Raw genomic sequence first — 26,113 nt, 5'->3', positions numbered from 1 at the left:
GGAATGAGAATTCCTCATCATAAACACTCCATTTCCAAAGAATGGGTACGGGTGAAGAGAGATTCTCAAAACTTCATATCTTTTGTGTTTTCAGTCGTGCATTATTGTTCATGTTTTATTAGCATTGCATTTAGTTTTCTTTGTCAAAAAAAAAAAAAATGAAGAAATAAAATAAAAAAGTGAGGAGAAATGAATGGAGAAAAAAGCATAAAAGACCTTGTTTAACTTTATTACATAATAACATCAATATGCAGATGTTGTAACATAGACTTGCAATTTTAAATATATATGCACGAATCAAGAATGAGAAAATATACTATGATTCAAGACTAAATTAGTAAATTAAAAATAAAATTAGTATCTATTAATTGTTTCTAAAATATAAAGAAAAAACAAGATAGTTTTTTTTTAAAATAAATAATATATATATATATATATATATATATATATATCAACTCAATCATCCATCAAAATGGAACTCAATCTTTTGAAAATTTCAAATATTATAGTTGGCTTTCTTGTAATCCGTAGATCAAATAAAACATATTTATTATTATGTTATATGTCTATTATTCTTCTAACTCATTAAGAAAAGAATGATTTTAAGATCACAAAATATTTCACAATTTTTTACTACAATTCTAGCATGATAGATTGTTAGTAGTTATCTATCATTTACATATAAATTTTTCATTTTTTTTTTTTAACTACTCACACTTTGTCACATCACAATTATAACAAAGAAGTTGTAAAATAAGTTACGATACTATATTTTTTAGTAAGAAAATCACAAAGAATTATTTTTCATTGACAATAAATTAGAATCATTTATAATACATTCTTCTTCTTCTTCTTTTTTTGATAGAATATACATGTACGGACACAATTTGTAACGACCCACACATGACAGTGGACTCGTACATAAGGGGCCCATACAATGCAATTTGTAGAGCGTGGTTTAAAAGGTTAGGCCTTGGTCACCAGACAGTGGTCTAGTCGTGGCTTTTATGGAAGTTTATGTGAGGGTGGGCATGGCGTGACTAGCTAAAACTTCCATCGGTGCGGCCTGTAGGGCTTTAGTCCTCGGACCCCGTCCGAGGAGCTTAATGCTCTTCTCGTTCTCCCTCTTTTAGGACTTCCTTTTTCTGGGGGGGGGGGGGGGGGGGGGGATCCCTTCTCCCCTCGTTCTTCTTCCCTTTTATACTGGTATTCACTTTCCTTTCAATATCCACGTGTCAGTTACACTTTCTGGGGTGGAGACTTGTCCTATCAGCTCATACCTAGAGTGATTGGGAGCAGTTGTAAAAGTTGAATAACATGGTGAAGAGCATGGACCTGTCAGGCGCAGAGTCCTTTATTACTGTATTGGCAGCTTTTTCACTTGTCCCATCTCTGCACTGAGCTCGTCCTTTCCTTCAGCCGTTCTGTGGGGTATCGAGCATAAGATTGTCCTCGGCCAGATTCTTAGGCCCTTTTTTGGGCTTTCATTATACGTCCTCGGCAATTGTTCTCCTCAGTTCAGGCTTTAGGCCCTAATGCAAAGTGGGCCAGGAGCACAGATTCTCTGGCCCCACAATAGCCCCTCAAAATCCTACTGTCCGACCTCTTGGTTTGGGAGGAGGATTTTGGTGATGTCGGACCTAACCCATGACTCGCCCAGTTTTATCCTTCATTAATATCAGTGTCTCTTCTCTTGTTTAGGAGCTGCCCCGGATTACGAGACATTCTTCCACATTTACTCATGATGCGCTCCTGCCGGTTCATTGTTCGAGATGCGTCTTTAATATGTCCCCTTTACGAGGCTATCCGAGTTCTACAGTTGCAGTCGGTGTTGGGAGTTGAGCGACAACTGTCTCGTTCATAGCGTTTCTTGGAAATCTTCATAGATTCAATGCCACCAACCTGCCCTCTATATAAGAAGCAGGATAGGAGGTTACTCTCTTCACGTACAAACCCTTCACCCCCTTCAAATTCCTAATCCTTCAGTTGTGCTTAAGGTTTTCATTGCTAGTGCAATTAAACCTTAGAGTGATGTTTGAAGCACAAATGGGGATGAAGGAACCACACCCGCTCCAGAAGCACTGGGTCTCTGCGAGTCTTAGGATGGCGCGGTCAGGGCAGGGAAGACAGAGACTCAGGACAGCTCTCCGTTTTCACGAGGTGGGAGCGATTCCTCCGCCTCTTTCAGTCAAAATCCGAAGCAGGTACTGGTTGCGTCATATTTTTGATGCGACGGCAGTGGGATTTCCTGTCATCAGCACCATCCGCTCTATCGCGAGCGCTGCTAATATGGAGGCTCATCAACTTCCTGTGTGCCCACCTACGAACACCCAGCTCCCTGCACCTTTTCTTCAAAAGTGCTAATCCCACGTTAAGTTCTTTTGCTGCCTGAGTTATGGGCATGTAAAAGTATTGAGAAAGGGTTTCCTTAGACAACATTTTGGAACTGCTGCATCTCTCTTCTCTGCATCCCTTCTTCTGCTTCTTCTTCTCTCCTTTGTATCTTTTCTTTTTGCTTATGTAGTTAGCTTTTAGTATAGGCTTACTTAAGCTCCTTCATTGTACGTTGTTGTACTATTTCTTTGTCTTAATAAAAGATAATTCTGTTTCATTCTAAATATTTTTCTTTTCTGCAGTAATTACTTTGTGAATGGATGTATTTCATGTGTATTTTTCTTTTACGATACTTAGGGCAGGAAACCTTGTAATAAAAAACTATTAATTTAAACTTATTGAGACTATCAAATATAATACTACTAACCTGCACTGAGCTCGTCCTTTCCTTCAGGCGTTCTGTGGGGTACCGAGCATAAGATCATCCTCGGCCAGATTCTTAGGCCCTTTTTTGGGCTTTCATTATGCGTCCTCGGCAATTGTTCTCCTCGGCTCAGTCTTTGGGCCCTAATGCAAAGTGGACCAGGAGCCCAGATTCTCTGGCCCCACAATACAATATATTCATAACTAGAAAAAATCACATCAAAATATTTCACATCCATAAATCAAACTCATTACTCATAAGTTAAAAGAGCAGATTTTACCATATATATAAAGAAATCTAGGAAAAGATAGTACATCGTAAATTGATATTAGCCCAGCTTCTTTTCTATAAGTAGGATGGATAACTTTTATTTGCATTGAATTCAATAAAAGTTTGCTAAAAAGTGGATAAGAAAATGAAGTTGAGTAGATAATAGAAAAAGTTGCGCTTTAATTGAACTCTTTCTTGGAGAACAACGGTCAACTAGGTACACCTTCTTTCTCTCTGAGTCTTAATTAGTCACAACTCACAAACCACAAGTGATCTTTTGTCTTTTCCCTTTGTCTCGATCTCTACCACAATGTACTCTTAAGAATCCGTTTGGATACAGCTAAAAACTAAAAATTGAAATTGAAAACTGAAAAACACTGTAGTAAAATAATTTTTAAATGTGTGAATAGTACCGTGGAACCCATTTTTAATGAAAAAGTTGTTAAAAAGTGAAATTTGTAGATTCGTAAACAGTAAAATTTGTGCTGAAAAGGTGGAAAAAGTCAAACTTTGCGGCTATTGTTCATGAACAGTAGCCGTGTTGGTCTCTCAAACGCATGCAAAAAAAAAAAAAAAGAACAGAAAACACAAAACATGCGTTTGGGAAACGCAAACGCGCTTCCCAAACGTACACTAAGGGCTTGTTTGGTTTAAAAAAATGGTCACTCATCACTCATCACCCATCACTCATCACTTAAAATACCCCAATTTCTTACACCCACCTGTTTGGCACATATTTTCAGTTTCCCTTCACTCAATTTTTTTTACTTTTTGGGACCCATGCTTGAGCACCTGTCATAAATTTGGTTAGCCTACCCGCCTCACCCTCACTCTCTTCATTTCATTTTCTTCCCTTTCAGTACCAACAGATGTTCATTTCAAAACCCACAAATACCCAAACCTCCAAACCGGCTAGGAATCAGCCCAGCCGTCAGAGACGCCGCCCAAAACCTCTAGAGATACCACCGAAATCCAACACAGAATCCGCTCATCCTCCTTCCAGAAGATCTCACCGACCGTCGTGCTCGTCATGAGCCTCTGCTTCATCGGCTTCGTCACTGCGCTCCACGTCTTCAGCAAGCTCTACCGCCAATCCGCCACCGCCGCCGCTTAATTTTCTGCTCTCAATTTTGGATTCGGAGCTCTTTGATCGTTGTTCTAGATTCACACTGATCTTCGGTTCTTTGACTCGGTAACTGAACGCTTCGTTTTCCTTTTCCCTTTTTTTTTGGCTCTGTAAATTTTTGTCGGCGCTTACTTTCTTCGTTTTTGTTAATTTCGGATTCTTCGGGTTTTATGTTTTTCTTTTTCCCGAACCCACTGACCTCTGTAAGTTACTGTTTTAATTTTCATAATTTTGTACATGTGGGTTAGAAAGATATCCAATCTGGGTTGTGTGCATATTGGTTTTTGGAATCTGGGTTCTTAGTCTATTGTGTTTGTGGGGTTGGTTTTTTTGGTTTTTTAAGGTTTTGTAAAATAAAATTTAGGGAGCGGTGGACTGGTGGCGGGTGAAGTCATTGGCGGCTTCTTCAACTTCAAAAAATTTTGATCTTGCCAAGGAGATACAGAGAACTCTGCAATCTGGTGGAGGGTAGTCTTTGGTTGCTGGGTTTCATTCTTCACAGTTGCTGGGTTTTTGAAGAAATGTTGGTTTGTTGCTGGGAGAAGGAGAAAGGGGAAAGAGAGAAAGAGAAAGTCGTTGGTGCTGAGGACTTGATGTAGACATGTCCTTGACACGGGTCCCACAAAGGGGCCACAATCTCAGCAATATTACAAACTTGCCACTGAGTAATGGAAAATGAGTTATGAAAATAGGTGAAATGTGTTTTCGCTTTCCCTCTTCATCACTCATTTTTTTGAGTTATAGAATCACCAAAACTGAGTCATGGATGATGAGTGATATCATCCAAACAACTGCTCTTCCGTGGGTCCCATCAATTTTGGATCATGAGTGATGAAAACAGGATCATATCACTCAAAACTCATTGCATCCAAACATGCTCTAAGTCGTTTTCTTGTTTTTTCTCCTTCTTCCTTGGACCTGCATCTCTTGCCAGACCACCACAAAACAAGTGGTCTTTCACATTTTTACTCATTTTATATGAATCTCTGACAATTATTTTTAAAGTGTTGTGTTAATGGGCACCTTACATTGCCTGTTAATAGCAATTTTTAACTTTTTTATGGTACAATTTTTTGTTTTTTTTTTACAGTTTTATACCATATTTTTCAGTGTGAGATCAACTTTGTAGAGAGAAAAAAAAATTAAAATAACCAAAAAAAAAGTTTTATGTCATTTTCATTTATTTATTTAATTTTTTTATTAAATGAGACTTATTTTTGTACCACCTTACCAAGTGTGCCGTGCTTGTTAACATTTGTCATTTTTTAATGCATTTTTTTTTCACAACATGTACTTTACAGTCCAATTTTCCTTCATTTTAAAACACACATATAAATATATAAATCAGTGTATTGCCAAACATGTTCTTTTTGTTTTTTGCTAAATAAATTTTGTTAACTTGGAACATTATGTTGTTTTATCTGTCCAGGGGAAAAATAAATCCTTTTATTTTAATCAAAATATTTTGGCACTTTTTTTTCTTAATCAAAATCATAATGCTTATTATTATTATTATTATTTTAGTATCTCTGGAATCGGACATTACAAGGACTTGACTCCTTGATATTAACTTTAAGTCATCCTGAAGAATAGTATAACATTTTAAATTATTTCATATATCATATTATTTAATTCTTCAACAGTTAAAATCACATCATCTGGAACTTAAATAAAAAAAATCTGGATATTAAAATTATTAATTTTTTATTTGAAAAAACTTTGATATTTACCACGGCTTTTTTCCCCCTTAAGAAGAACAAAGAAATTTTGCATTTTATTTTATCATAGTTTTACTTAGGAGAGACCAACCGTAGAATTGATCAGTTCATTACACCAATGCCTTTTAAACAAGATGAGGCCTATAAAATGAATAGATCTAACTACAAAGTATATCTAACTAAGTCATGAACTTGGGTTCGATTCGTTAAGATGAGCGTTTCAGCTTAGTTATTAACTAAATAAATCAAAATTAATTAAATTTGAAGCTTTTTTTTTTTTTTTTGAGAAACAAACAAACACACACAAGGGAAAGGGAAAGGGGTTCTAATTAAATTTGAAGCTTGATTACTTAATGAATCAATCTTGAACAAATCCAAGCTAATTAATTCAATATGTACGTCCATGGTATTTTCATAATTAGTATAGAATGTGTAATTTTAAAGAAAAGTTTTGCAATAAAATACTTTTAATTCATGTTTTATAAAATATTATCATTGAAGTGTAGATGAATTACTTCTTCTTTTTTTTCTTTTTTCTTTTTATATAAATGAAATGAAATGGATGAGTTACTTGGTTAATTTAAGTATATATTTTGGTAGCTAATATGCACTAACAAATATAAACATATGTGTTTCTAAAGCAAAAATTGTATGAAAATAGTTTGTAAATAAACTCTAACTTATTCAAAAAATTAATGAATCAAAATAAAGAATTAAAAATTTAATGCTAGACTCCACTTGCCTGTTTAAGCTTTGTAATATTATTTTTTTGTCACCTTGATAAATGAGATATTTGCTTCTAACCTTTTCAATGATTTTTTTTTTTTTCTTAACTCTTAAATGAAAGTTTCATACGGATAAATATGAGACATGCAATATCTAGATTCTTGACACACTATTACCCTTTTTTCTTTTTTCTTTTTTTTTTAGAAACAAACACACACAGGAGAGATGGAAATGGGTTCTAACACAAAAACACACCACAACTCCACTCAAAAACCATGGTAACTTTTAAGGGAGGGTGGGGCAATTGTCCCACATTGTTTAAGAAAATGTGTTGTGTGTAGTATAACTTGCCCCACATTGCTTAAAAGAGGACATGCACACTGCCCTTTCCATATTGTAGTAGGTTGAAAATGCATGCATGCATCATGCTTGCGCAATGTTAGACAATGTGAAAATAAATCAATGAAATAAAACCTTTAATTAATATACTTATTTATCATTTCTTTGAAACGACAACAAATAGAGAAAGATGATAGCTAGAGTTATAAGCATAATCTCAAATTAACCTTATCACTTTGAGGCTTGAAACAACTATATAAATTTATAAACTCACATTGTGTCATTTATATAATTTATTTTTGTTGATTAATTTTATTTAAAAGGTAAATTTGCTATTTTTTTTAATAAATAGATATATAGCGAAGAGGAAGAAACAAGGTTAGAATCATAAATATAACACACCACAAAGCATATCATTACTACTAGATTATCAATGAATCCCAAAATAGGAATATACTTTACAAATTTAGATTTTATAATGTTGAACATTGGCTAACTTTAAAAATAAACGGACAAATATGGTTGGAACTAAGTGTACTAGACTAAAAATATATATATATATATATATATATAATATAAATGAAAGTCTTTGACCTTTTGCTAACTTCCTTTAATGTTGTCACTTAAACTTTTGTTTTGTACTTTTTTTTAATATAGATTCCTATTTTAAAGACCCAATCGATGAAGGAACTGAAAAATAAAGTGAATTTTGGTTTTTAAGTTCAACTAGGATTAGATCGATGGTCGAACCGATAATTTCATAAATAATTTAATTAATAGTTTACAAAATATATTTAAACCAATATAAGCAATTTCAAATAAAATTTCATACCTTATATAAAATGAGTATGAAAAAAAAGTATGAACAATCAATCAAATTAGCATTACAAAAAAAAATTTTGTTATAATATTATTTATTTATTTATTTATTTACAACATAATTAAGAATAAATAATTTAATTGGACTACCCTCAACTTTTTTTTTTTTTGGACTACCCTCAACTTAAAAGGATTGAAAGGTTTTTTTTTCTTTGGGTAGAGATTTATTCCAAAATAAAAAGGTATTAAATTAGATGCTAATCAATATTTCAAACATAAAAACCTAAAACAAATACACCTGGCTGCCATACCGCGTCATGCGTGAGGTGCATCATCCAATGTCCCCAATGTGCCTTTCAAACTATTATTGTATTATTATGTTTTTCTTTATATTTTGGGTAGGGTTTTTTTTTTTTTTTTTTTTTGGGTAGGTTTTCACGAGTACAGATAAGGGAGTAATAATTTGTAAATCCATATTTTGCCCCAAAAAAAATATCTTGTTCCTTCGGCCTAAAAACCGCCTATAAAGCACGGACTCGGACACGGATGGTGAATTACCAATTCATCCCAAAAGTGAAATTTGTGAATTTAATCATTTAATCATAATTCTAAAAATAGAAAAATTTTGAAAAATTAGGGCACGACAAGTTGGGATATTACAATTGATTAATTAATTAATTAATTATTATATATTTTTAGGTATATTTTATTGATTTATAGGCATATTTTATGTTTATTTATAAGTTTTCAAAATAAATGACTATCAAAATCTTTAAAAGCTTTCTTGTGCCAGTGCTTTACACCATCGTGGGTCCATCCGCTGCGAACAGTAATTAGTCTCTGATTGAAAGCCTTAAAGCCTTTAGGATACACTGTGCGAGAGCACAAAAAAAAAAAAAAAACTTTAAAAGCATATCTAAAATTAAAAGATATTCTTTTTAAATAAGAAAAAAAATATTTTTTTCCCCAATATAATGAGGAAATGCATGCAAAAGTGTCCTAGGCATGTCCGACACGGATACGCCCGGGGCTTTTGAAGTGTCCATGCTTCTTAGAAAACCGCATGATTGCGTCATATCACAACAATATCCTGTGCCCTCTTTCTCCAAAGATTTATTATTACAGTAGTTAGATTTACTCCTCTAGCCGCAGTATGCCTAGGCTTGTGCCTCCATTGAACCCTCTCTCCTCAGCTACTTCAATTCTAATCTTCTTTCTTTTTTTCTCTTTTTCTACACTATTCACTATTGTTCACCTCTATTGTTCACACCCTAGCCGGTTGATCTGGTCCAACTGGCTGATTTTTAAAACTATACTCTTCTTCTTATTATTTCAATTAAAAATATAAATAAATAAATAATTTTCTTTATTATTTCAATTAAAAATATAAATAAACAAACACTTTCCTGTCTTATTGGACCGAGTCCTTGCTATCATCACACGCTAAGCCTATATAATGTCCAGCAACTTTCATGAAAAAACACAGCCTCTCTGACACTCAAACACGGAAATGGAGGCAATCCACATCTTCCTATTCTGCATTACTCTCGTCTTGTTCTTCATCCGACCCAAATTTCTTCGCAAATCCAACACCAAAAACCTCCCACCAGGCCCAAATGGCCTCCCTATCATTGGTAATCTTCACCAACTTGGTCCTAGACCCCATGAAACTCTCTCCGCAATGGCCAAAGAGTTTGGTCCCTTGATGACTCTCAAATTTGGCTCTGTCACCACCATAGTTGCTTCCTCTGCTGAAACCACCAAAGAAATCCTTCACACCCATGACCAAAACTTTTCTAACCGACCTGTCCCTGACTCAGTAGCCACTCAACCACACCCAGAAGGCACTCTTGCTTGGGTCCCCGGTGACCACAGGTGGCGCAACCGTAGACGCATATGTAGCACCCAAATGTTCACTTCTCAACGCCTCGACTTGTTACAACACTTTCGTCACAAGAAAGTGCACCAACTCATAGCTCACATAAACAAATATAAGGGTACCCCAGTTGATATTGGGTCCTTAGCTTTTGCTACCACGTTGAATCTTATATCAAACACTATTTTCTCGGTGGATATAGTGGACCCGGATTTTGAATCAGCTCAGGAATTCAAGGAACTTGTTTGGAGGATTATGATGGATGCTGGGAAGCCTAATGTTTCGGATTACTTTCCGATGTTGAAGAGGTTTGATTTACAAGGAGTGAGACGCCATGTTCAGGTTTCCTATAAGAGGATGCATGAGATATTTGATGACATCATTGCTACGCGTTTGAAACACAGAGAGACTGATAAGACAACCAGACATGGTGATTTCTTGGATGTGCTTCTTGATCAGATGCAAGAAGATGGGTCTGACTTCAGTATTGACACCATCAAGCCCCTGATTCTGGTAAGAATTTAATTCTAGTTTCTTGGATTTATCATAATATATATATATATATATATATATATATATATATATATAATTATCAGTTGCTATTTTTACCCTTTTTTTTTTCTTTTCTTTTTTTATAAATTATAACTCTATAACTTTCTTATGGTAATTACTAATTACTCGGAATCTGTCACATGCACCAAAATGATTGTGTCACAAAAATTTTTAATTTAAGGTATGTATGGGATCCGTATATTTTGTTGAAACTGAAATTTTTTTATTGAGAGTACTGTAAATAAATGTAAAAAATAAATGTAAAAAGTAACTGAAATAGTATGGTAAGACTTATGAATAGTAGTATCAAAAAGTACATTAAAACTCTTTTTTTTTTTTTTTGAAAGAAAATACATTAAAACTCATAAATAATAATAAAAATAAATTAAATAGTAAAATAAGTTGGTGTTTAAATCTGGCCAAACAATCTCTTAATTAAAGATTTTGTTTGTAAATGACACGGATACGTGTTTAAAAATGATTCAACTCAAGATAGTGTTTTGGGTCCTCGTACGGTGTTTGAGTACAGTGAATAGAAACCTTACCTTTTTCTGACTGAAGAGTCCCTATTGATTCGTAAACCTTACCTTTTTCTGACTGAAAAGTCCCTATTGATTCGTTCCCCATCTTGCAAATTGCATAGGGGTGCGTATATAACTATATATTAATGCCTTTTGAAGCATTTAGAGGTACATAACCCTCGATGTCATGGGCTCGAGAGCTGGCCCAGCTGGTTTGACAGATCAATATGTAAATTATACAAATCTACCAAACATATGATAGTTCATAAAGTGTAAGTTGTATGTTTTTCATGAAGTAGGTCGATACTCAATATTATAATTTGCTTTTATATCATAAAGTGTAAGTTGTACTTAGCATGAAAATCATCATAAAAGCTATTAAAAAAATAAATAAAATAAATCATCACGAAATGTAAAGGTTTTTTTTTTACAAGATAAAAATTTTACTCTAACATAATCTAAATGTATATGTGTGAAGTTTCAATCTAGAGACTTAAACTCTGACCTTTACTTCACACATCCTACAAACACGAATAAGTCTAATGCCACATATTTTGGCACAACAAATGTGACAGCTCACCCATGTGGCGAGTTGTGGTTGATGGAGGGGTGATGGTGAGTTTATGTAATGTGGGATACTCCTCCATCAACTACAACTCGCCACATGGGTGAGTTGTGATATTTGTTGTGTCAAAATGTGTTGCACTAGATTTATTCTACAAACACTTATTCTTATGAAGTGATTATTACACTAAAGTGTGTGGTGTTTATAAAATTTATTGACGTGCTTGATTTGACTCTCTTTCCAAAATATCTAATGGTCCCCAATACCCTAAACCATCATTATTGAGACAATAAAGCCACCTAACTGCACCCAAGACTTCTTCTTTTGAATTCCTTTTTTGTTCATTGAATGGCCAAGAAAAAGAGATAAGAGTTTGAGGGCTACAAGTATGTCATCATGTCCGTAAGGAAGTTGTTGTCTGAACTGTAATTGACGTTAAGAATTACTAATTACAATATCTAATTTTGTAAGGATTTACACGTGATAACATCTTCAAAAATTAGACTGAAGATTAGTCATTTTAGACATAAGATTAAAAACTTTTCTATATATTATTAAAAAAGATAAAACTTAATTGTCAAATTATAACTTTAATTAATAGAAGAATTATTTTAGAATCACACATTTAGACATATACACGGCTTATATATGTTTCAATTCATAATTGAATTACATCATTTACATATTAGTTTTTCACTTAAAATATAGTTAATCTAAGATCACATCATTTCCTTCAATTCTCATATTTGGCTGACTATGAATTGCAAAAAAAAAAAAAAAAAAAAAATTATATAAAAGTAATAATTAAACAATTATAAGCTACCACCGTGAAAAATGACATAATCTTATTAGAATAACTCCTTAAAAGACCTTTATGACTAGTAACACCCACCAAACAAATTGCGAAAAGAAGTGTTTAGCCACACGGTGTTTTCCAAGACTTTTGGTATTGGAACGTGACCCAAATCAAAAGTCATGGGGAAATTTTAACATCTGTATTCTGTAGTCTGCATAGTTTGACTTGGGACATAAATGACAGTGATTGCGACATAATGCTATTGTTTACGGGGATTTGGATTCGGTGCAATACTTAGAGTAGGACACCGGGTGCAATTAATGTTCAATCTCAATCGTATCAGGCGCAATACCGACTTTATCTTAATTACAGACACGTTGTTGGTGTCGTGTCGGTCCGTCAGTTGGACCCTTTGAAAACCCTAGGGCCCGCTTCTAGAAGTGAATTACTGGCTTTTTAGCCAGCTGTTGTACGTACCTGTCTACCCTTTCCACAGGCCATAGGAGTTAATTGGCCTTTTGTAACCATGGGAGAGATGATATCAAAAAAATAATAATAATAATAAAACCATGGGAGATGGGACACAACTTACTTTTTTTTTTTTTTTTTTTTTTGCTGAATAGGAACAAAGTTTTGATATTTTTAGAGAGGACAAATTTATTAAACCTTTTCAAGATATTTTGATATTTTGATTCAAAATAAAAAAAATATCATCCCTGTCATCTCACCTACATATTTTCATTCCTTTTGATGGGTTGTGGTTAAAGCCAACAACCTGCATATAAATAATAATATACACAACTTATTTGTATAAGTTAGTATATTATTAATTATTTCTTATTTTTAAAAATATATTTTAGTTCATAATTGAGGCTTTATTAATTCTTAATATGTTTACATTATATAACAATAAATATATATATATATATATAAATATATATTTATTTATTTATGGGCTCTGGTGAGCATTAGCCAACAAATAGGTAATATTAAGTCATTCAAGATACCAATTCTTGAATGAAAAAAAGGGGTGGTAACTGACATGATGGAATGACTAAGATTCTTTTTCTTTTTTTTGCTGGGTAAATGTGGGGGGATCGAACCCCTAGCTAAAAGTTACAATCGAAATCGGGTGTTAAAAACTATAGACCTTATGTTAAAAACTTGAAACAGATCTTGCCTCATGTTCTCGTCTTTAAATGCCCTTTGTTTGTTTCTCAAAAAAAAAAAAAATGCCCTTTGTTTTATTCGTGATTATTATGTCTGACATTTATTTATGAATATGCAACTGTCATATATATATATATATATATAATAGTACAACAACAAGACTGATCAACCACTTCAACTATTAAACCAATGTATCCATTGGTCATAAATAGGACAAACTTTTACTTAAATTGGTTTAAAAGAAAGTTTCATTACATGAAAATTTTAAAATTTTCATAATATAATTGTAGTCACAATACCTATTTAAAAATTATTTGATTTTTTAAGATGATTTAATAAATCATGAGTACATTTAAACAATCTTATAAACGGTTACGTAGAGTAAAACTTTGTCCATATTATTTAATCTTAATGCATGTTGTAGTTCTCAATTTTCAAGTCTACTTCTCACACATGAAAATGTTTGCAGGATTTGTTTATCGCCGGTAGTGATACATCTGGATTGACTACAGAATGGGCAATGGCAGAGCTTCTACGTAAGCCTAAAACATTGCAGAAGGCAAGAGATGAAGTTCTGCAAGTGATTGGTACTCACGGTGAAATTAAAGAATCAGACATTGATAGATTTCCATATATCCAAGCAGTTGTGAAAGAGACATTGCGGCTTCACCCACCTGCACCACTTCTCTTGCCTTACATAGCTGGAAACGATGTTGAAGTATCTGGATACACCATATACAAAGGAAACCAAGTTCTAGTAAATGCATGGTCTATTGGTAGAAATCCCAAATATTGGATTGACCCTTTGTCATTTGAGCCTGAAAGGTTTGTAGGATCCAACTTAGATTTCAAAGGAAGGGATTTTGAGTACATTCCATTTGGTGCTGGTAGAAGAATTTGCCCTGGCTTACCACTTGCTCAAAGAATGGTTATCCTAATGCTGGGTTCAATTTTACATTCATTCAATTGGAAACTTCCCGAGGGAATCACCCCAGAGAACCTTGACATGTCTGAGCAATTTGGAATCACTTTGAAGAAGGCTAATTCTCTTTGTGCCGTTCCTTTTGTTGAGTAAAGGAATGGATTTTAATTATTGGAGTTTGCATATTGCCATGTACTTTATGGCCCTTTTTCTTTTGCTTCCACGTTGTTGGTTTTTTTCAGTGTTTTGTGCCCAAAGGTTTGATTCCTTTGTGCAACGTTCTGACTAGGATACAAAAATTTGATCACCTTATAAGCTTTGTACTAATATCTTGATCAGTATATGAAAGCCTATGTGCTCAATAATGTATATTTTATGTGTCCAGCATCTTGTTAATGCTCAATGAATGTGGTAGGTTTTTGATACCTTTATACTTGGTTAAATTCAAAGATGGAAACCATAATCTCCCCGTGGAGAAATTATTTACTATTAGGACCCATACCTCATATTAGGGGAAAGAAGAATTTTTCCGTAAAAGTGAATAATTTCTCATTTCTTAATCGCGTTATGTCAAGGACTTTGTCAAACCATATATGCCTCCACAGGGACAGCTCCAAGACCAACCCAGGGGTTCAAATGAACCCCCTAACTTGGTCCTAAAAAAAAGTTATAATATATATATATATATTTTTTTTACTCCTACAATAAAAATTTGAACACTCTAACTTTAAATTTTTTGTTAAACTCATTTGAAATAAGTTTGAACATGATCCTTAGTTTTTCTCTATGTGTGATTTGTATTTATGTCTTTTTAGTTTTTCTCTATGTCCGATCAAGTATTTTGATAAGTGTTCTACACATTTGCAAGCTCAAGAAATCTTTTACTATTTATACTAATTCCAAGAGAATGACATTGTGCATATTTAAAAAACCATTCACTTCAAAAGTAAAATTTTATTACTGGAGTATTATTTTTCTTAGTTTCATCCTTACTCCTAGGCCCAGCCCTACTCCTAAGTGTGTTACTATTCTTATTTATTTAATATATTTTTTATTCAATTGATATAACTTATAAATATAAATTATATAATAAGTTATTATTAATTTGATAAAAATGTATAATTAGTTATTTAAATCTATTTGTTTACACATCCAATGATTGTTATCTTAACAATCTTTTGAATGTTAATATTTTTAAAGATTATTGTACAATATAGTTGTGTTATATATAACATGAAAGTTATATATATATATATATATATATATATAGAAAAAAACAAAAACAAAAAATCATTTTATTTTTTACTCACACTTCTCCCGCCAATAAATTCATGGCTCCGCTATTATTGACCCTCCTTAATAAAAATCCTGGAGCTGCTACTGTGCCTCCAGAGATAAAAAAAACAATGTAATCTCGCTTGGGAAGACAGGAAAGCATTCAATTGCAGTAACGTCAAGGTACTGTCAAACCACTGGCGGAGCCAGAGGGGGGCGAGGGGGGGCACCTGCCCCCCTTGACTTCTCCTAAATTTTTTTAGTAATAGTAGTCTAAAGTAGTTACATTCTGACATGGAGGAAAAAAAATTGAAAAAAAGGACTTCTACTTGGTTGAAAGTCACCAAACCATTGCTTTTGTCTTGTCCTACTGCAACTTGCACCTATTTCACTATTTTTTATTTTTTTTTATTTTATATCATTATTTACACTATTTTTACTATTTATGATATTTTTCACAACATTTTATTCTTGAATGATGCTAGAGATATTACAAATTTTACTACTTATATCTTACAAATTGGCATGTCACCAATCACAAAAACTAATTTCTAACATTTATTCATTATATTTTTTAAGTAACACTAATCACATTCTTACTCCATCAGTTTATAAATTTTTTAGTAGCTATGAATTGGTTATTTTTGTTTATTTATTTTAATAATATGAAATATATTCATATTTGCTTACAATTGTTTATTTATTTTGTTATTATTGTTGGTTAATATTTTTTAAATTAATTTCACTTTTAATATCATCTTTTAATTTTGCCCCCTCTAGATTAAAATTCTGCCTCCGCCACTGTGTCAAACCATGCCCCCAAAGAAGGCTAAAGATATGTGGACTAAACAGCTCAAACCACGACAGTAAACAGGTTCAGCCATGTGATGATATCTACTAAGAACAACAATATACATCATTTTCCACAGCAGGCTCTTACCCCTAGTGGGACTGTGAGAGGCTGTCTTCCAAAAGCCACCATCAAAATTCAACGCAAGGACGCATTTTTCCATTTCATGAGATGTATTTAATTCTCTAGAACACTAGACAAAACATGAATATCACAGAGGTTATTTACCATTGACATAATATCTTCCATAATATTTTAAATTTTCCAATTAAATTAAATCAGATAACTGTCCTGACTAATGCAATGTTACCTTTCAAGATAATTAAATTCAATCAAAATGATATAAACACATGGTTGAATTTAAAGAAGAACTTTAAAGTTTAAAGAACATCACATGGAAATTTTATGCATTCAATGATGAGAGAATCTGAACAAAGAGGGATATATAGAGGCAATTTGTATAGAGAAAAAGAGAAATCTCAACCTCAATCGACAATCTTAAGTGACTATTTAGTACTTCAGGAGTACAATCCACTTGAATTTCAATTCGCCACCTCGGTCCCCACATGGTGTTGTACTCTTTCCAGTTTTGAATTTTAGTGCTTCTTTATTTGTTGAAGTGTTCTCCCTTTCTAGATGTACTAAGAGACATTTGTTGGACAAATCTTGTATGGTCGGTTTTCACTTCAGCCTAACCACTACGCACTAGACACACGATCTCTACTCGGTGCGGTAGACAACACCAGTTCAATGCAACTAATCAATTACAAAATTGAAAAAAAAAAAAAAAATGTAGACGAAAATCAATGGTCCAATACACTCATTACTTCTAGATATTACTTTAGTTTCCCTTATTTTCTCAAGAACCAAATACTGTGCATTCAACACACCCAAATTGCATCAAAATTAAATTCAACAAATACTTGAAGCAGTCTATGGGCACAAGCACCCCCTAGCGATGGTGGTCTAATGGGAGAATATGTCTTGGCTGAGTGGACCTGGTGAAAGGTGAAAAATGGAGTCACCACCTAGATTAGGTCTAGAAAACATTAATATAGCGCCCTTATATGAAGGTATTAGAAACCCATATCCGAAGTTTAAGTATGGGGATGAGAAAATATTAGGAACCCAACCCTATTTAACCCATGGATCAGCCTCCACTCATTGTGTTACATATCCTAATTCCATCAAAGGGTCCTTTAATAAGTTATTCTATACACACATGTGCGCGCTAAGCCTACCCTAACATGCATCTAGCACCCAACCTAGCATTCATCTAAACATGGCATAACATAAATTTCATATTCATCATCTATCTCATCACATGCCACTACAAGAAAACTAAGCTATTGCGGCGGGTGCAAAAACTGCCGCTATATGTCGCCTATTGCGGTGAGTTTTTGGCCTGCCGCTGTACATAAGATCTATTGCGGCGTTCTATATGCCCGTCACAATAAACCTATTTTAGCGGCATTCAAATTAGATATAGTAGCAGGTCAATGACCAGCCGCAATATGTACTCCTTTTTGCGGTGGGTTGGACCGCTGCAATAGACATTTAAATTTCCCTCTATTTTTTCGTCTTCCCACTTATAGATCAAATAGTAAATTACATCCGATTGGTATGAAAATTGGCATGTAAGTTAAGAACATATAGAAAATGTGATCCAACGGTTGGATTTTCAAAATTTGAATTCAATAATAAGTTATTGGTTGGTGTAACATTTTTTAAAGTTACATCAAGTGTAACTAGAATCCAACGATATATTTCTTAATTCGATCTGAATTGTGACAAATTTACTGTTAGATTACATTATCTTCATATATTTTTCATGCATACAAAATTTCAATGCGATCAAAGATTAATAGTCATGTCATCAATCAATTGTTTAAATTCAAGTTTTTGTAATTTAAAATAACGCATAAAAGATGAGTTTAAAAATCAAAGGGTAAATTACACCTGATTGGCATGAAAATTGGCATTCATGTTAAAAACAAATAGAAAATGTGACCCAACGGTTGGATTTTCAAAATATGAATTCAACAATAAATTATTGGTTGGTGTAACATTTTTTAGAGTTACATCAAATATAACTTGAACCAAACGCTATATTTCTTAATTCAATGTGAATTTTGACAAATCTACCGTTAGATTACATTATCTTCATATATTTTTAAAGCATACAAAATTTCAAGGTGATCAAAAATTAATAGTCTTGTCATCAATCAATTGTTTAAATTCAAGTTTTTGTAATTTAAAATAACGCATAAAAGATGAGTTTAAAGATCAAATGGTAAATTACACCCGATTGGCATGAAAATTGGCATGCATGTTAAGAACATATAGAAAATGTGATCCAACGGTTTTGATTTTCAAAATATGAATTCAACAATAAGTTATTGGTTGGTGTAACATTTTTTAGAGTTACATCAAGTGTAACTAGAATCCAACGATATATTTCTTAATTCGATCTGAATTTTGACAAATTTACTGTTAGATTACATTATCTTCATATATTTTTCATGCATACAAAATTTCAATGCGATCAAATATTAATAGTCATGTCATCAATCAATTGTTTAAATTCAAGTTTTTGTAATTTAAAATAACGCATAAAAGATGAGTTTAAAAATCAAAGGGTAAATTACACCTGATTGGCATGAAAATTGGCATTCATGTTAAAAACAAATAGAAAATGTGACCCAACGGTTGGCTTTTCAAAATATGAATTCAACAATAAGTTATTGGTTGGTGTAACATTTTTTAGAGTTACATCAAATATAACTTGAACCAAACGCTATATTTCTTAATTCAATGTGAATTTTGACATATCTACCGTTAGATTACATTATCTTCATATATTTTTAAAGCATACAAAATTTCAAGGTGATAAAAAATTAATAGTCTTGTCATCAATCAATTGTTTAAATTCAAGTTTTTGTAATTTAAAATAGCGCATAAAAGATGAGTTTAAAGATCAAATGGTAAATTACACCCGATTGGCATGAAAATTGGCATGCATGTTAAGAACATATAGAAAATGTGATCCAACGGTTTTGATTTTCAAAATATGAATTCAACAATAAGTTATTGGTTGGTGTAACATTTTTTAGAGTTACATTAAGTGTAACTTGAACCCAACGCCATATTTCTTAATTCAATGTGAATTTTGACAAATCTACCGTTAGATTACATTATCTTCATATATTTTTTACGCATAGAAAATTTCAAAGTGATCAAAGATTAATAGTTATGTCATCAATCAATTGTTTAAATTCAAATTTTTGTAATTTAAAATAACGCATAAAAGATGAGTTTAAAGATCAAATGGTAAATTACACCCAATTGGCATGAAAATTGGCATTCATGTTAAGAGCAAATAGAAAATGTGATCCAACGGTTGGATTTTCAAAATATAAATTCAACAATAAGTTATTGGTTGGTGTAATATTTTTTAGAGTTACATCAGGTGTAACTTGAACCAGGGCCGGCTGAACCTATAGGCGAGCTAGGCGGTCGCCTAAGGCCCCCACATGTAAGAGGGCCCCCAAGTAGCAATAATATTGTATATAATATTGTGTTCTCATCTGAAAAAAAAAAAAAAAAAAATATATATATATATATATATATATATATATATAGTATATAATATTGTGTTTTCATCTGATGAAGAAAAAAAAAAAAAAAAAAAAAACATAGTATATAATATTGTGTTCTCATCTGAAGAAGGAAAAAAAAAAAAAAAAAAACCGTTTCTCACATTTAAGTTGCAGCAGCAGAAGAAAAGAGGCCCGTTTCTCATTTGAGGAGAAAAAAAAAAAAAAAAAAAAAAAGGGCCGTTTCTCACTGAAGTGACATGATATCTTTAACTTGCAGAAGAAAAGACCACAAAACACCCGTTTCTCCTCTTGAAAAAAAAAAATTGCCCGTTACTTACATTGAAGTGACATGAAATCCTATCATCAAATCTTTAACTTGCAGAAGAAAAGATTACAAAAAGCAATAATCTTTGGTTTGTAAAAGAAAATATTACAAAAGGCAGAAAGAAGAAAAAAATCGCCCACTCTTTGACTCTCTCCAATCTCCATCTTAATTCAAAAAAACAAAAAACACTCTTTTTTTTTGTTGACTTACTCATCAGTTGGTGTTGGCAATAGACTTGATGTGTTCACAGATCTTCATTTCAGGTTCATTTTTTGTTTTCTCCTCTGTTGCCTCTTTCATCTTCTTCATAGTTTGCTGGGTTTTTTTTTTTGGTTGAAGAGGAGTTTGCTCAGCTCTGTTATTGCTCATTGCTGCTGAGTAAAGAGCACAAACAGCTGCGGCAAGAGAACAAAAAGTGAAAAGAGAAATAGATTTCTCTAGAAGCTTGATCCGGGCCCTTAAAAATGTCTCTAGAAGCATCAATTCATCCGGACCATTGATTTCACTTTACAAAAAGTGAAAAAAAGCTGGCTGTGGCTTCTAGAGAAAGCCTACACAGTTACACGTTTTGCCTTTTGTTTTTTGATTTTTGATTTTTTTTTTTTTTTTTTAAGAAATCAGAGAAAGCCTTACACGTTTATCCTTTTGCTTTTTGATTTTTGATTTTTTTTTTTTTTTTAAGAAATCAGAGAAAGCCTTACACGTTTATCCTTTTGCTTTTTGATTTTTGATTTTTTTTTTTTTTTTTTAAGAAATCAGATTTTTTTAGTGTGATGCCATGATGAACTTTTAGTATCAGTGAATGTGTGAATCAAGTTGAGTTCTACATATTTTGTTAGTGAAGAGTATTGATAACAAAATTATAAATTTAGAATAATTTATTTTGTATTAATATTAATTTTAATTTTTTTGTGCAGGTTTAAAGTGTAAAGTGATCATATTAAGTAAAGCTACAATTGTGCTTTTTATAAACCAGGTTCTATTGTTTTATACGTTAAATTTATATTATTCTAGTTAAATTGTAATTTTTATTATTATTATAGATTGTATTTCATTTATTTGTAAATATTTTTTAATTACAAATGTCTACTAGAAAATATCCATCCGGATATGAAAAACTAAAAAAGAAAAGACAAAGAGAAGAACTAATTGAATCTCAAAAAAGAGCTATGGACAAATTTATTACTAGTAAAAAACAAAATCTTGTAGAAAATTTAAGTGAAAGTTTCATAAATGAAGAAGAAATTCATCAAAAAGAGTTAGAAAATAATGAAAATATACAACAAAATGATAATAATGAAGATGGTCATGATAATGTTCAAACATGTAATGTCACCATTCTTGATAATGAAGCTCAAAATAATTTAGAGGAGAGTGAAAATATTAATGATCAACCTAATTATATTCCTACAAATATTTTTGATCCAAGTCAATGGAAAACTATTGATATAAAATTAAGAGATTTGTTAGTAGAAAATGGTCCAATAAGAGTTGATGATCTAAACTTTCCTATAGATAAGAACTCTAGACATTTTTCTACTACGCATTATATTCGAAAATTACCAAATGGAGAGAAACATGATAGAAAATGGTTAGTGTATTCGAAAGACCTAGATAAAGTATTTTGTTTTTGTTGCAAGTTGTTTAATTCAAAATTTAATACAAATCAACTAGCTAATGGAGGAACAAAGGATTGGAAAAATATTAGTTCTATTCTTAAAAATCACGAAACAACTAATGAGCATATTACTAATATGAATACTTGGATTGATTTAGAACTTAGATTATTGAAGAATAAAACAATTGATAAAAATGTCCAAGAACAAATTAAGAAAGAGAAAGATCATTGGAAAAAAGTGTTATTAAGAATAATAGCGGTGGTAAAAAATCTTGGTAAAAATAATTTGGCATTCCGAGGAAAAAATGAAAAGATCTATCAAGAAAATAACGGAAATTTTTTAAGTATAATTGAAATGATTGCAGAATTTGATCCAATAATGCAAGAACATGTTCAACGTATTCAAAATGGTGCAATCCATAATCATTATCTTGGACATAATATACAAAATGAAGTGATACAATTATTAGCAAATGAAATTAAAAGTAAAATTATAAAAAAGATTAAAGAAGCAAAATACTTTTCAATTATACTTGATTGTACCCCCGATGTAAGTCATCAAGAACAAATGACTCTCATACTAAGATGTGTGGATATTTCAACAAGTCTGATAAAAATAGACGAACATTTTGTGGAATTTTTAAAGGTAGATGATACTTCTGGAAAAGGTCTTTTCAATGAAATTATAAATGCAATAAAAAATCTTGAACTTGATATTAATGATGTACGTGGACAAGGATATGATAATGGGTCTAATATGAAAGGGAAAAAACAAGGGGTACAAAAAAGAATTCTTGATATAAATCCTAAAGCATTTTACACACCATGTGGTTGTCATAATCTCAACCTTGTCCTGTGTGATATGGCTAATTCTTGTCCTAAAGCTATTTCTTTTTTTGGAGTAGTACAACGAATATACACATTATTTTCTTCTTCCACAAAACGATGGAACATTTTACAAGATAATGTGACAGGTTTAACTCTTAAGCCATTGTCACAAACACGTTGGGAAAGTCGAATTGAAAGTGTGAAAGCAATAAAATTTCAAGTTCTAGAAATAAGAGATGCTTTGTTACAATTGGCAAAAACAAGTGAAGATCCCAAAACAAAAAGTGAAGCTGATTGTTTAGCAACATATGAGATTGAAAGTTTTGAGTTTTTGCTATCTGTGACTATTTGGTATGATATATTATTTGCTGTTAACTCTGTTAGTAAAAATTTACAATCGAAAGACATGCATATTGATATTGCTATAGATCAATTAAAAGGTCTCATGTCTTTTTTAAAAAAATATAGAGAAGATGGATTTACATCTGCTATGAATTCATCTAAAGAAATTGCAAGCAAAATGGAAATAGAGCCTATATTTCGTGAAAAACGTATCATTCGTAGGAAGAAACAATTTGATGAGAATGTCAATGATGAGACAACACAATCCGCTGAAGAATATTTTAGAATTAATTATTTTTTATATATAGTAGATCAAGCTATTTTTTCAATTGAAAGTAGGTTTGAACAATTTCAAATATATGAAAATATTTTTGGTTTTTTATTTAATTTTGAAAAACTAAAATCACTAGATGATGATAGTTTGAAAAAAAATTGTCTTAATCTTGAATCTCTTCTTACACATGAAACTTATTCTGATATTGATGGCTTAGATTTATATTCAGAGCTAAAAGTTTTAAAAGAAGTTTTGCAAATAAATGATAACTCTCCAATTAATGTACTAAATTATATAAAAAGGCTAGAATCTTTTCCAAATACATGTATTGCTTTCAGAATATTACTAACTATACCTATTACAGTTGCTTCCGCAGAAAGAAGTTTTTCAAAATTAAAATTAATAAAATCATATTTAAGATCAACTATGTCACAGGAAAGATTAAGTGGATTACCTATATTATCAATTGAAAAGGAAATGTTAGCGGAACTTGAATGCAAAAATTTAATTAGTAATTTTGCCTCTCAAAAAGCAAGAAAAATAAATTTTAATTGAAAAAATATATATTAATTTATAATAAAAGGCCCCATTTAAAACTTTTGCCTAGGGCCCCCAAATACGTTGAGCCGGCCCTGACTTGAACCCAACCCTATATTTCTTAATTCAATGTGAATTTTGACAAATCTACCGTTAGATTACATTATCTTCATATATTTTTCATGCCTAAAAAATTTCAAGGTGATCAAATATTAAAAGCCCTATCATCATTCAATTGTTTAAATTCAAGTTTTCGTAGTTTAAAATAACGCATAAAAGATGAGTTTAAAGATCAAAGGGTAAATTACATCCGATTGACAAGAAAATTGGCATGCATGTTAAAAACATATAGAAAATGTGATCCAACGGTTGGATTTTGCAAAATATGAATTCAACAATAAGTTATTGGTTGGTGTGACATTTTTTAGAGTTACATCAAGTGTAACTTGAACCCAACCCTATATTTCTTAATTTGATGTGAATTTTGACAAATCTACCGTTAGATTACATTAACTTCAAATATTTTTCATGCTTATAAAATTTCAAGGTGATCAGAGATTTATAACCATGTCATCAATCAATTGTTTAAATTCAAGTTTTTGTAATTTAAAATAACGCATAAAATATGAGTTTAAAGATTAAATGGTAAATTACACCCAATTGACATGAAAATTGGCATGCATGTTAAGAGCAAATAGAAAATGTGATCCAACGGTTGGATTTTCAAAATATAAATTCAACAATAAGTTATTGGTTCGTGTGACATTTTTTTGAGTTACATCAAGTGTAACTTGAACCCAACTATATAATTCTTAATTTGATGTGAATTTTGACAAATATACCGTTAGATTACATTATGTTCATATATTTTTCATGATTAAAAAATTTCAAGGTGATTAAAGATTAATAGCCATGTCATCAATCAATTGTTTAAATTCAAGTTTTCGTAGTTTAAAATAACGCATAAAAGATGAGTTTAAAGATCAAAGGGTAAATTACATCCGATTGGCAAGAAAATTGGCATGCATATTAAAAACATATAGAAAATGTGATCTAACGGTTGGATTTTCAAAATATGAATTCAACAATAACTTATTGGTTGGTGTGACATTTTTTAGAGTTACATCAAGTGGAACTTGAACCCAACCCTATATTTCTTAATTTGATGTGAATTTTCACAAATCTACTGTTAGATTACATTATCTTCATATATTTTTCATTCTTACAAAATTTCAAGGTGATCAAATATTAATAGCCATGTCATTAATCAATTGTTTAAATTTCAGTTTTTGTAGTTTAAAATAACACATAAAATATGAGTTTAAATATCAAACGGTAAATTACATCCAATTGGCATGAAAATTGGCATGCATGTTAAAAACATATAGAAAATATGATTCAACGGTTGTATTTTCAAAATATGAATTCAACAATAAGTTATTAGTTGGTGTAACATTTTTTAGAGTTACATCAAGCGTAACTTGAACCCAATTCTATATTTCTTAATTCAATGTGAGATTTTGACAAATCTACCGTTAGATAACATTATCTTCATATATTTTTCATGCTTACAAAATTTCAAGTTGATCAAAAATTAATTGCCATATCATCAATCAACTGTTTAAATACAAGTTTTTGTAGTTTAAAATAGCACATAAAAGATGAGTTTAAAGATCAAATGGTAAATTACACCTAATTGACATGAAAATTGGCATGCGTGTTAAGAATATATAGAACAAGTAATCCAACGGTTGGATTTTCAAAATATGAATTTAACAATAAGTTATTGGTTGGTTTAACATTTTTTAGAGTTACATCAAGTGTAACTTGAACCCAACCCTATATTTCTTAATTCGATGTTAATTTTAACAAATCTACTGTTAGATTACATTATCTTCATATATTTTTAATTCTTACAAAATTTCAAGTTGATCAAAGATTAATAGCAATGTCATCAATCAATTGTTTAAATACAAGTTTTAGTAGTTTAAAATAACGCATAAAAGATGAGTTTAAAGATCAAATGGTAAATTACACCTGATTGGCATGAAAATTGGCATCCATGTTAAGAACAAATATAAAATGTGATCCAACAGTTGGATTTTCAAAATATGAATTAAACAATAAGTTATTGGTTGGTGTAATATTTTTTAGAGTTACATCAAGTGTAACTTGAACCCATCCCTATATTTCTTAATTCAATGTGAATTTTGACAAATCTACCGTTAGATTACATTATCTTTATATATTTTTCATGCTTAAAAAATTTCAAGGTGATAAAATATTAAAAACCATATCATCAATCAA

General features: G+C 31.5%; 1 protein-coding gene across 3 annotated transcripts in view; it reads left to right on the top strand.

Moving 5' to 3' along the window:
* Positions 1 to 9,209: 9,209 nt before the first annotated feature.
* LOC126693292 (geraniol 8-hydroxylase-like) overlaps positions 9,210 to 26,113 on the top strand; it is a 56,583-nt gene continuing 39,679 nt past the window's right edge. Inside the window, exons 1-2 of one of the 3 annotated variants that reach the window (XM_050389211.1) lie at positions 9,267 to 10,145; positions 13,706 to 14,583. In XM_050389211.1, the coding sequence (XP_050245168.1) occupies positions 9,267 to 10,145; positions 13,706 to 14,311 (1,485 nt within the window). In that variant the 3' untranslated portion in view covers positions 14,312 to 14,583. Of the gene's footprint in view, positions 10,146 to 13,705; positions 14,584 to 26,113 lie in introns of those variants that run through there. The other 2 variants (XM_050389213.1, XM_050389212.1) reach the window with 2 other exon arrangements.

This window comes from Quercus robur, chromosome 7 (assembly GCF_932294415.1).
Source record: "Quercus robur chromosome 7, dhQueRobu3.1, whole genome shotgun sequence".
NCBI classification, from domain to species: domain Eukaryota; kingdom Viridiplantae; phylum Streptophyta; class Magnoliopsida; order Fagales; family Fagaceae; genus Quercus; species Quercus robur.
Note: the sequence above shows the minus strand (reverse complement) of the source record. Positions and strands in the feature narration are given on the sequence as shown.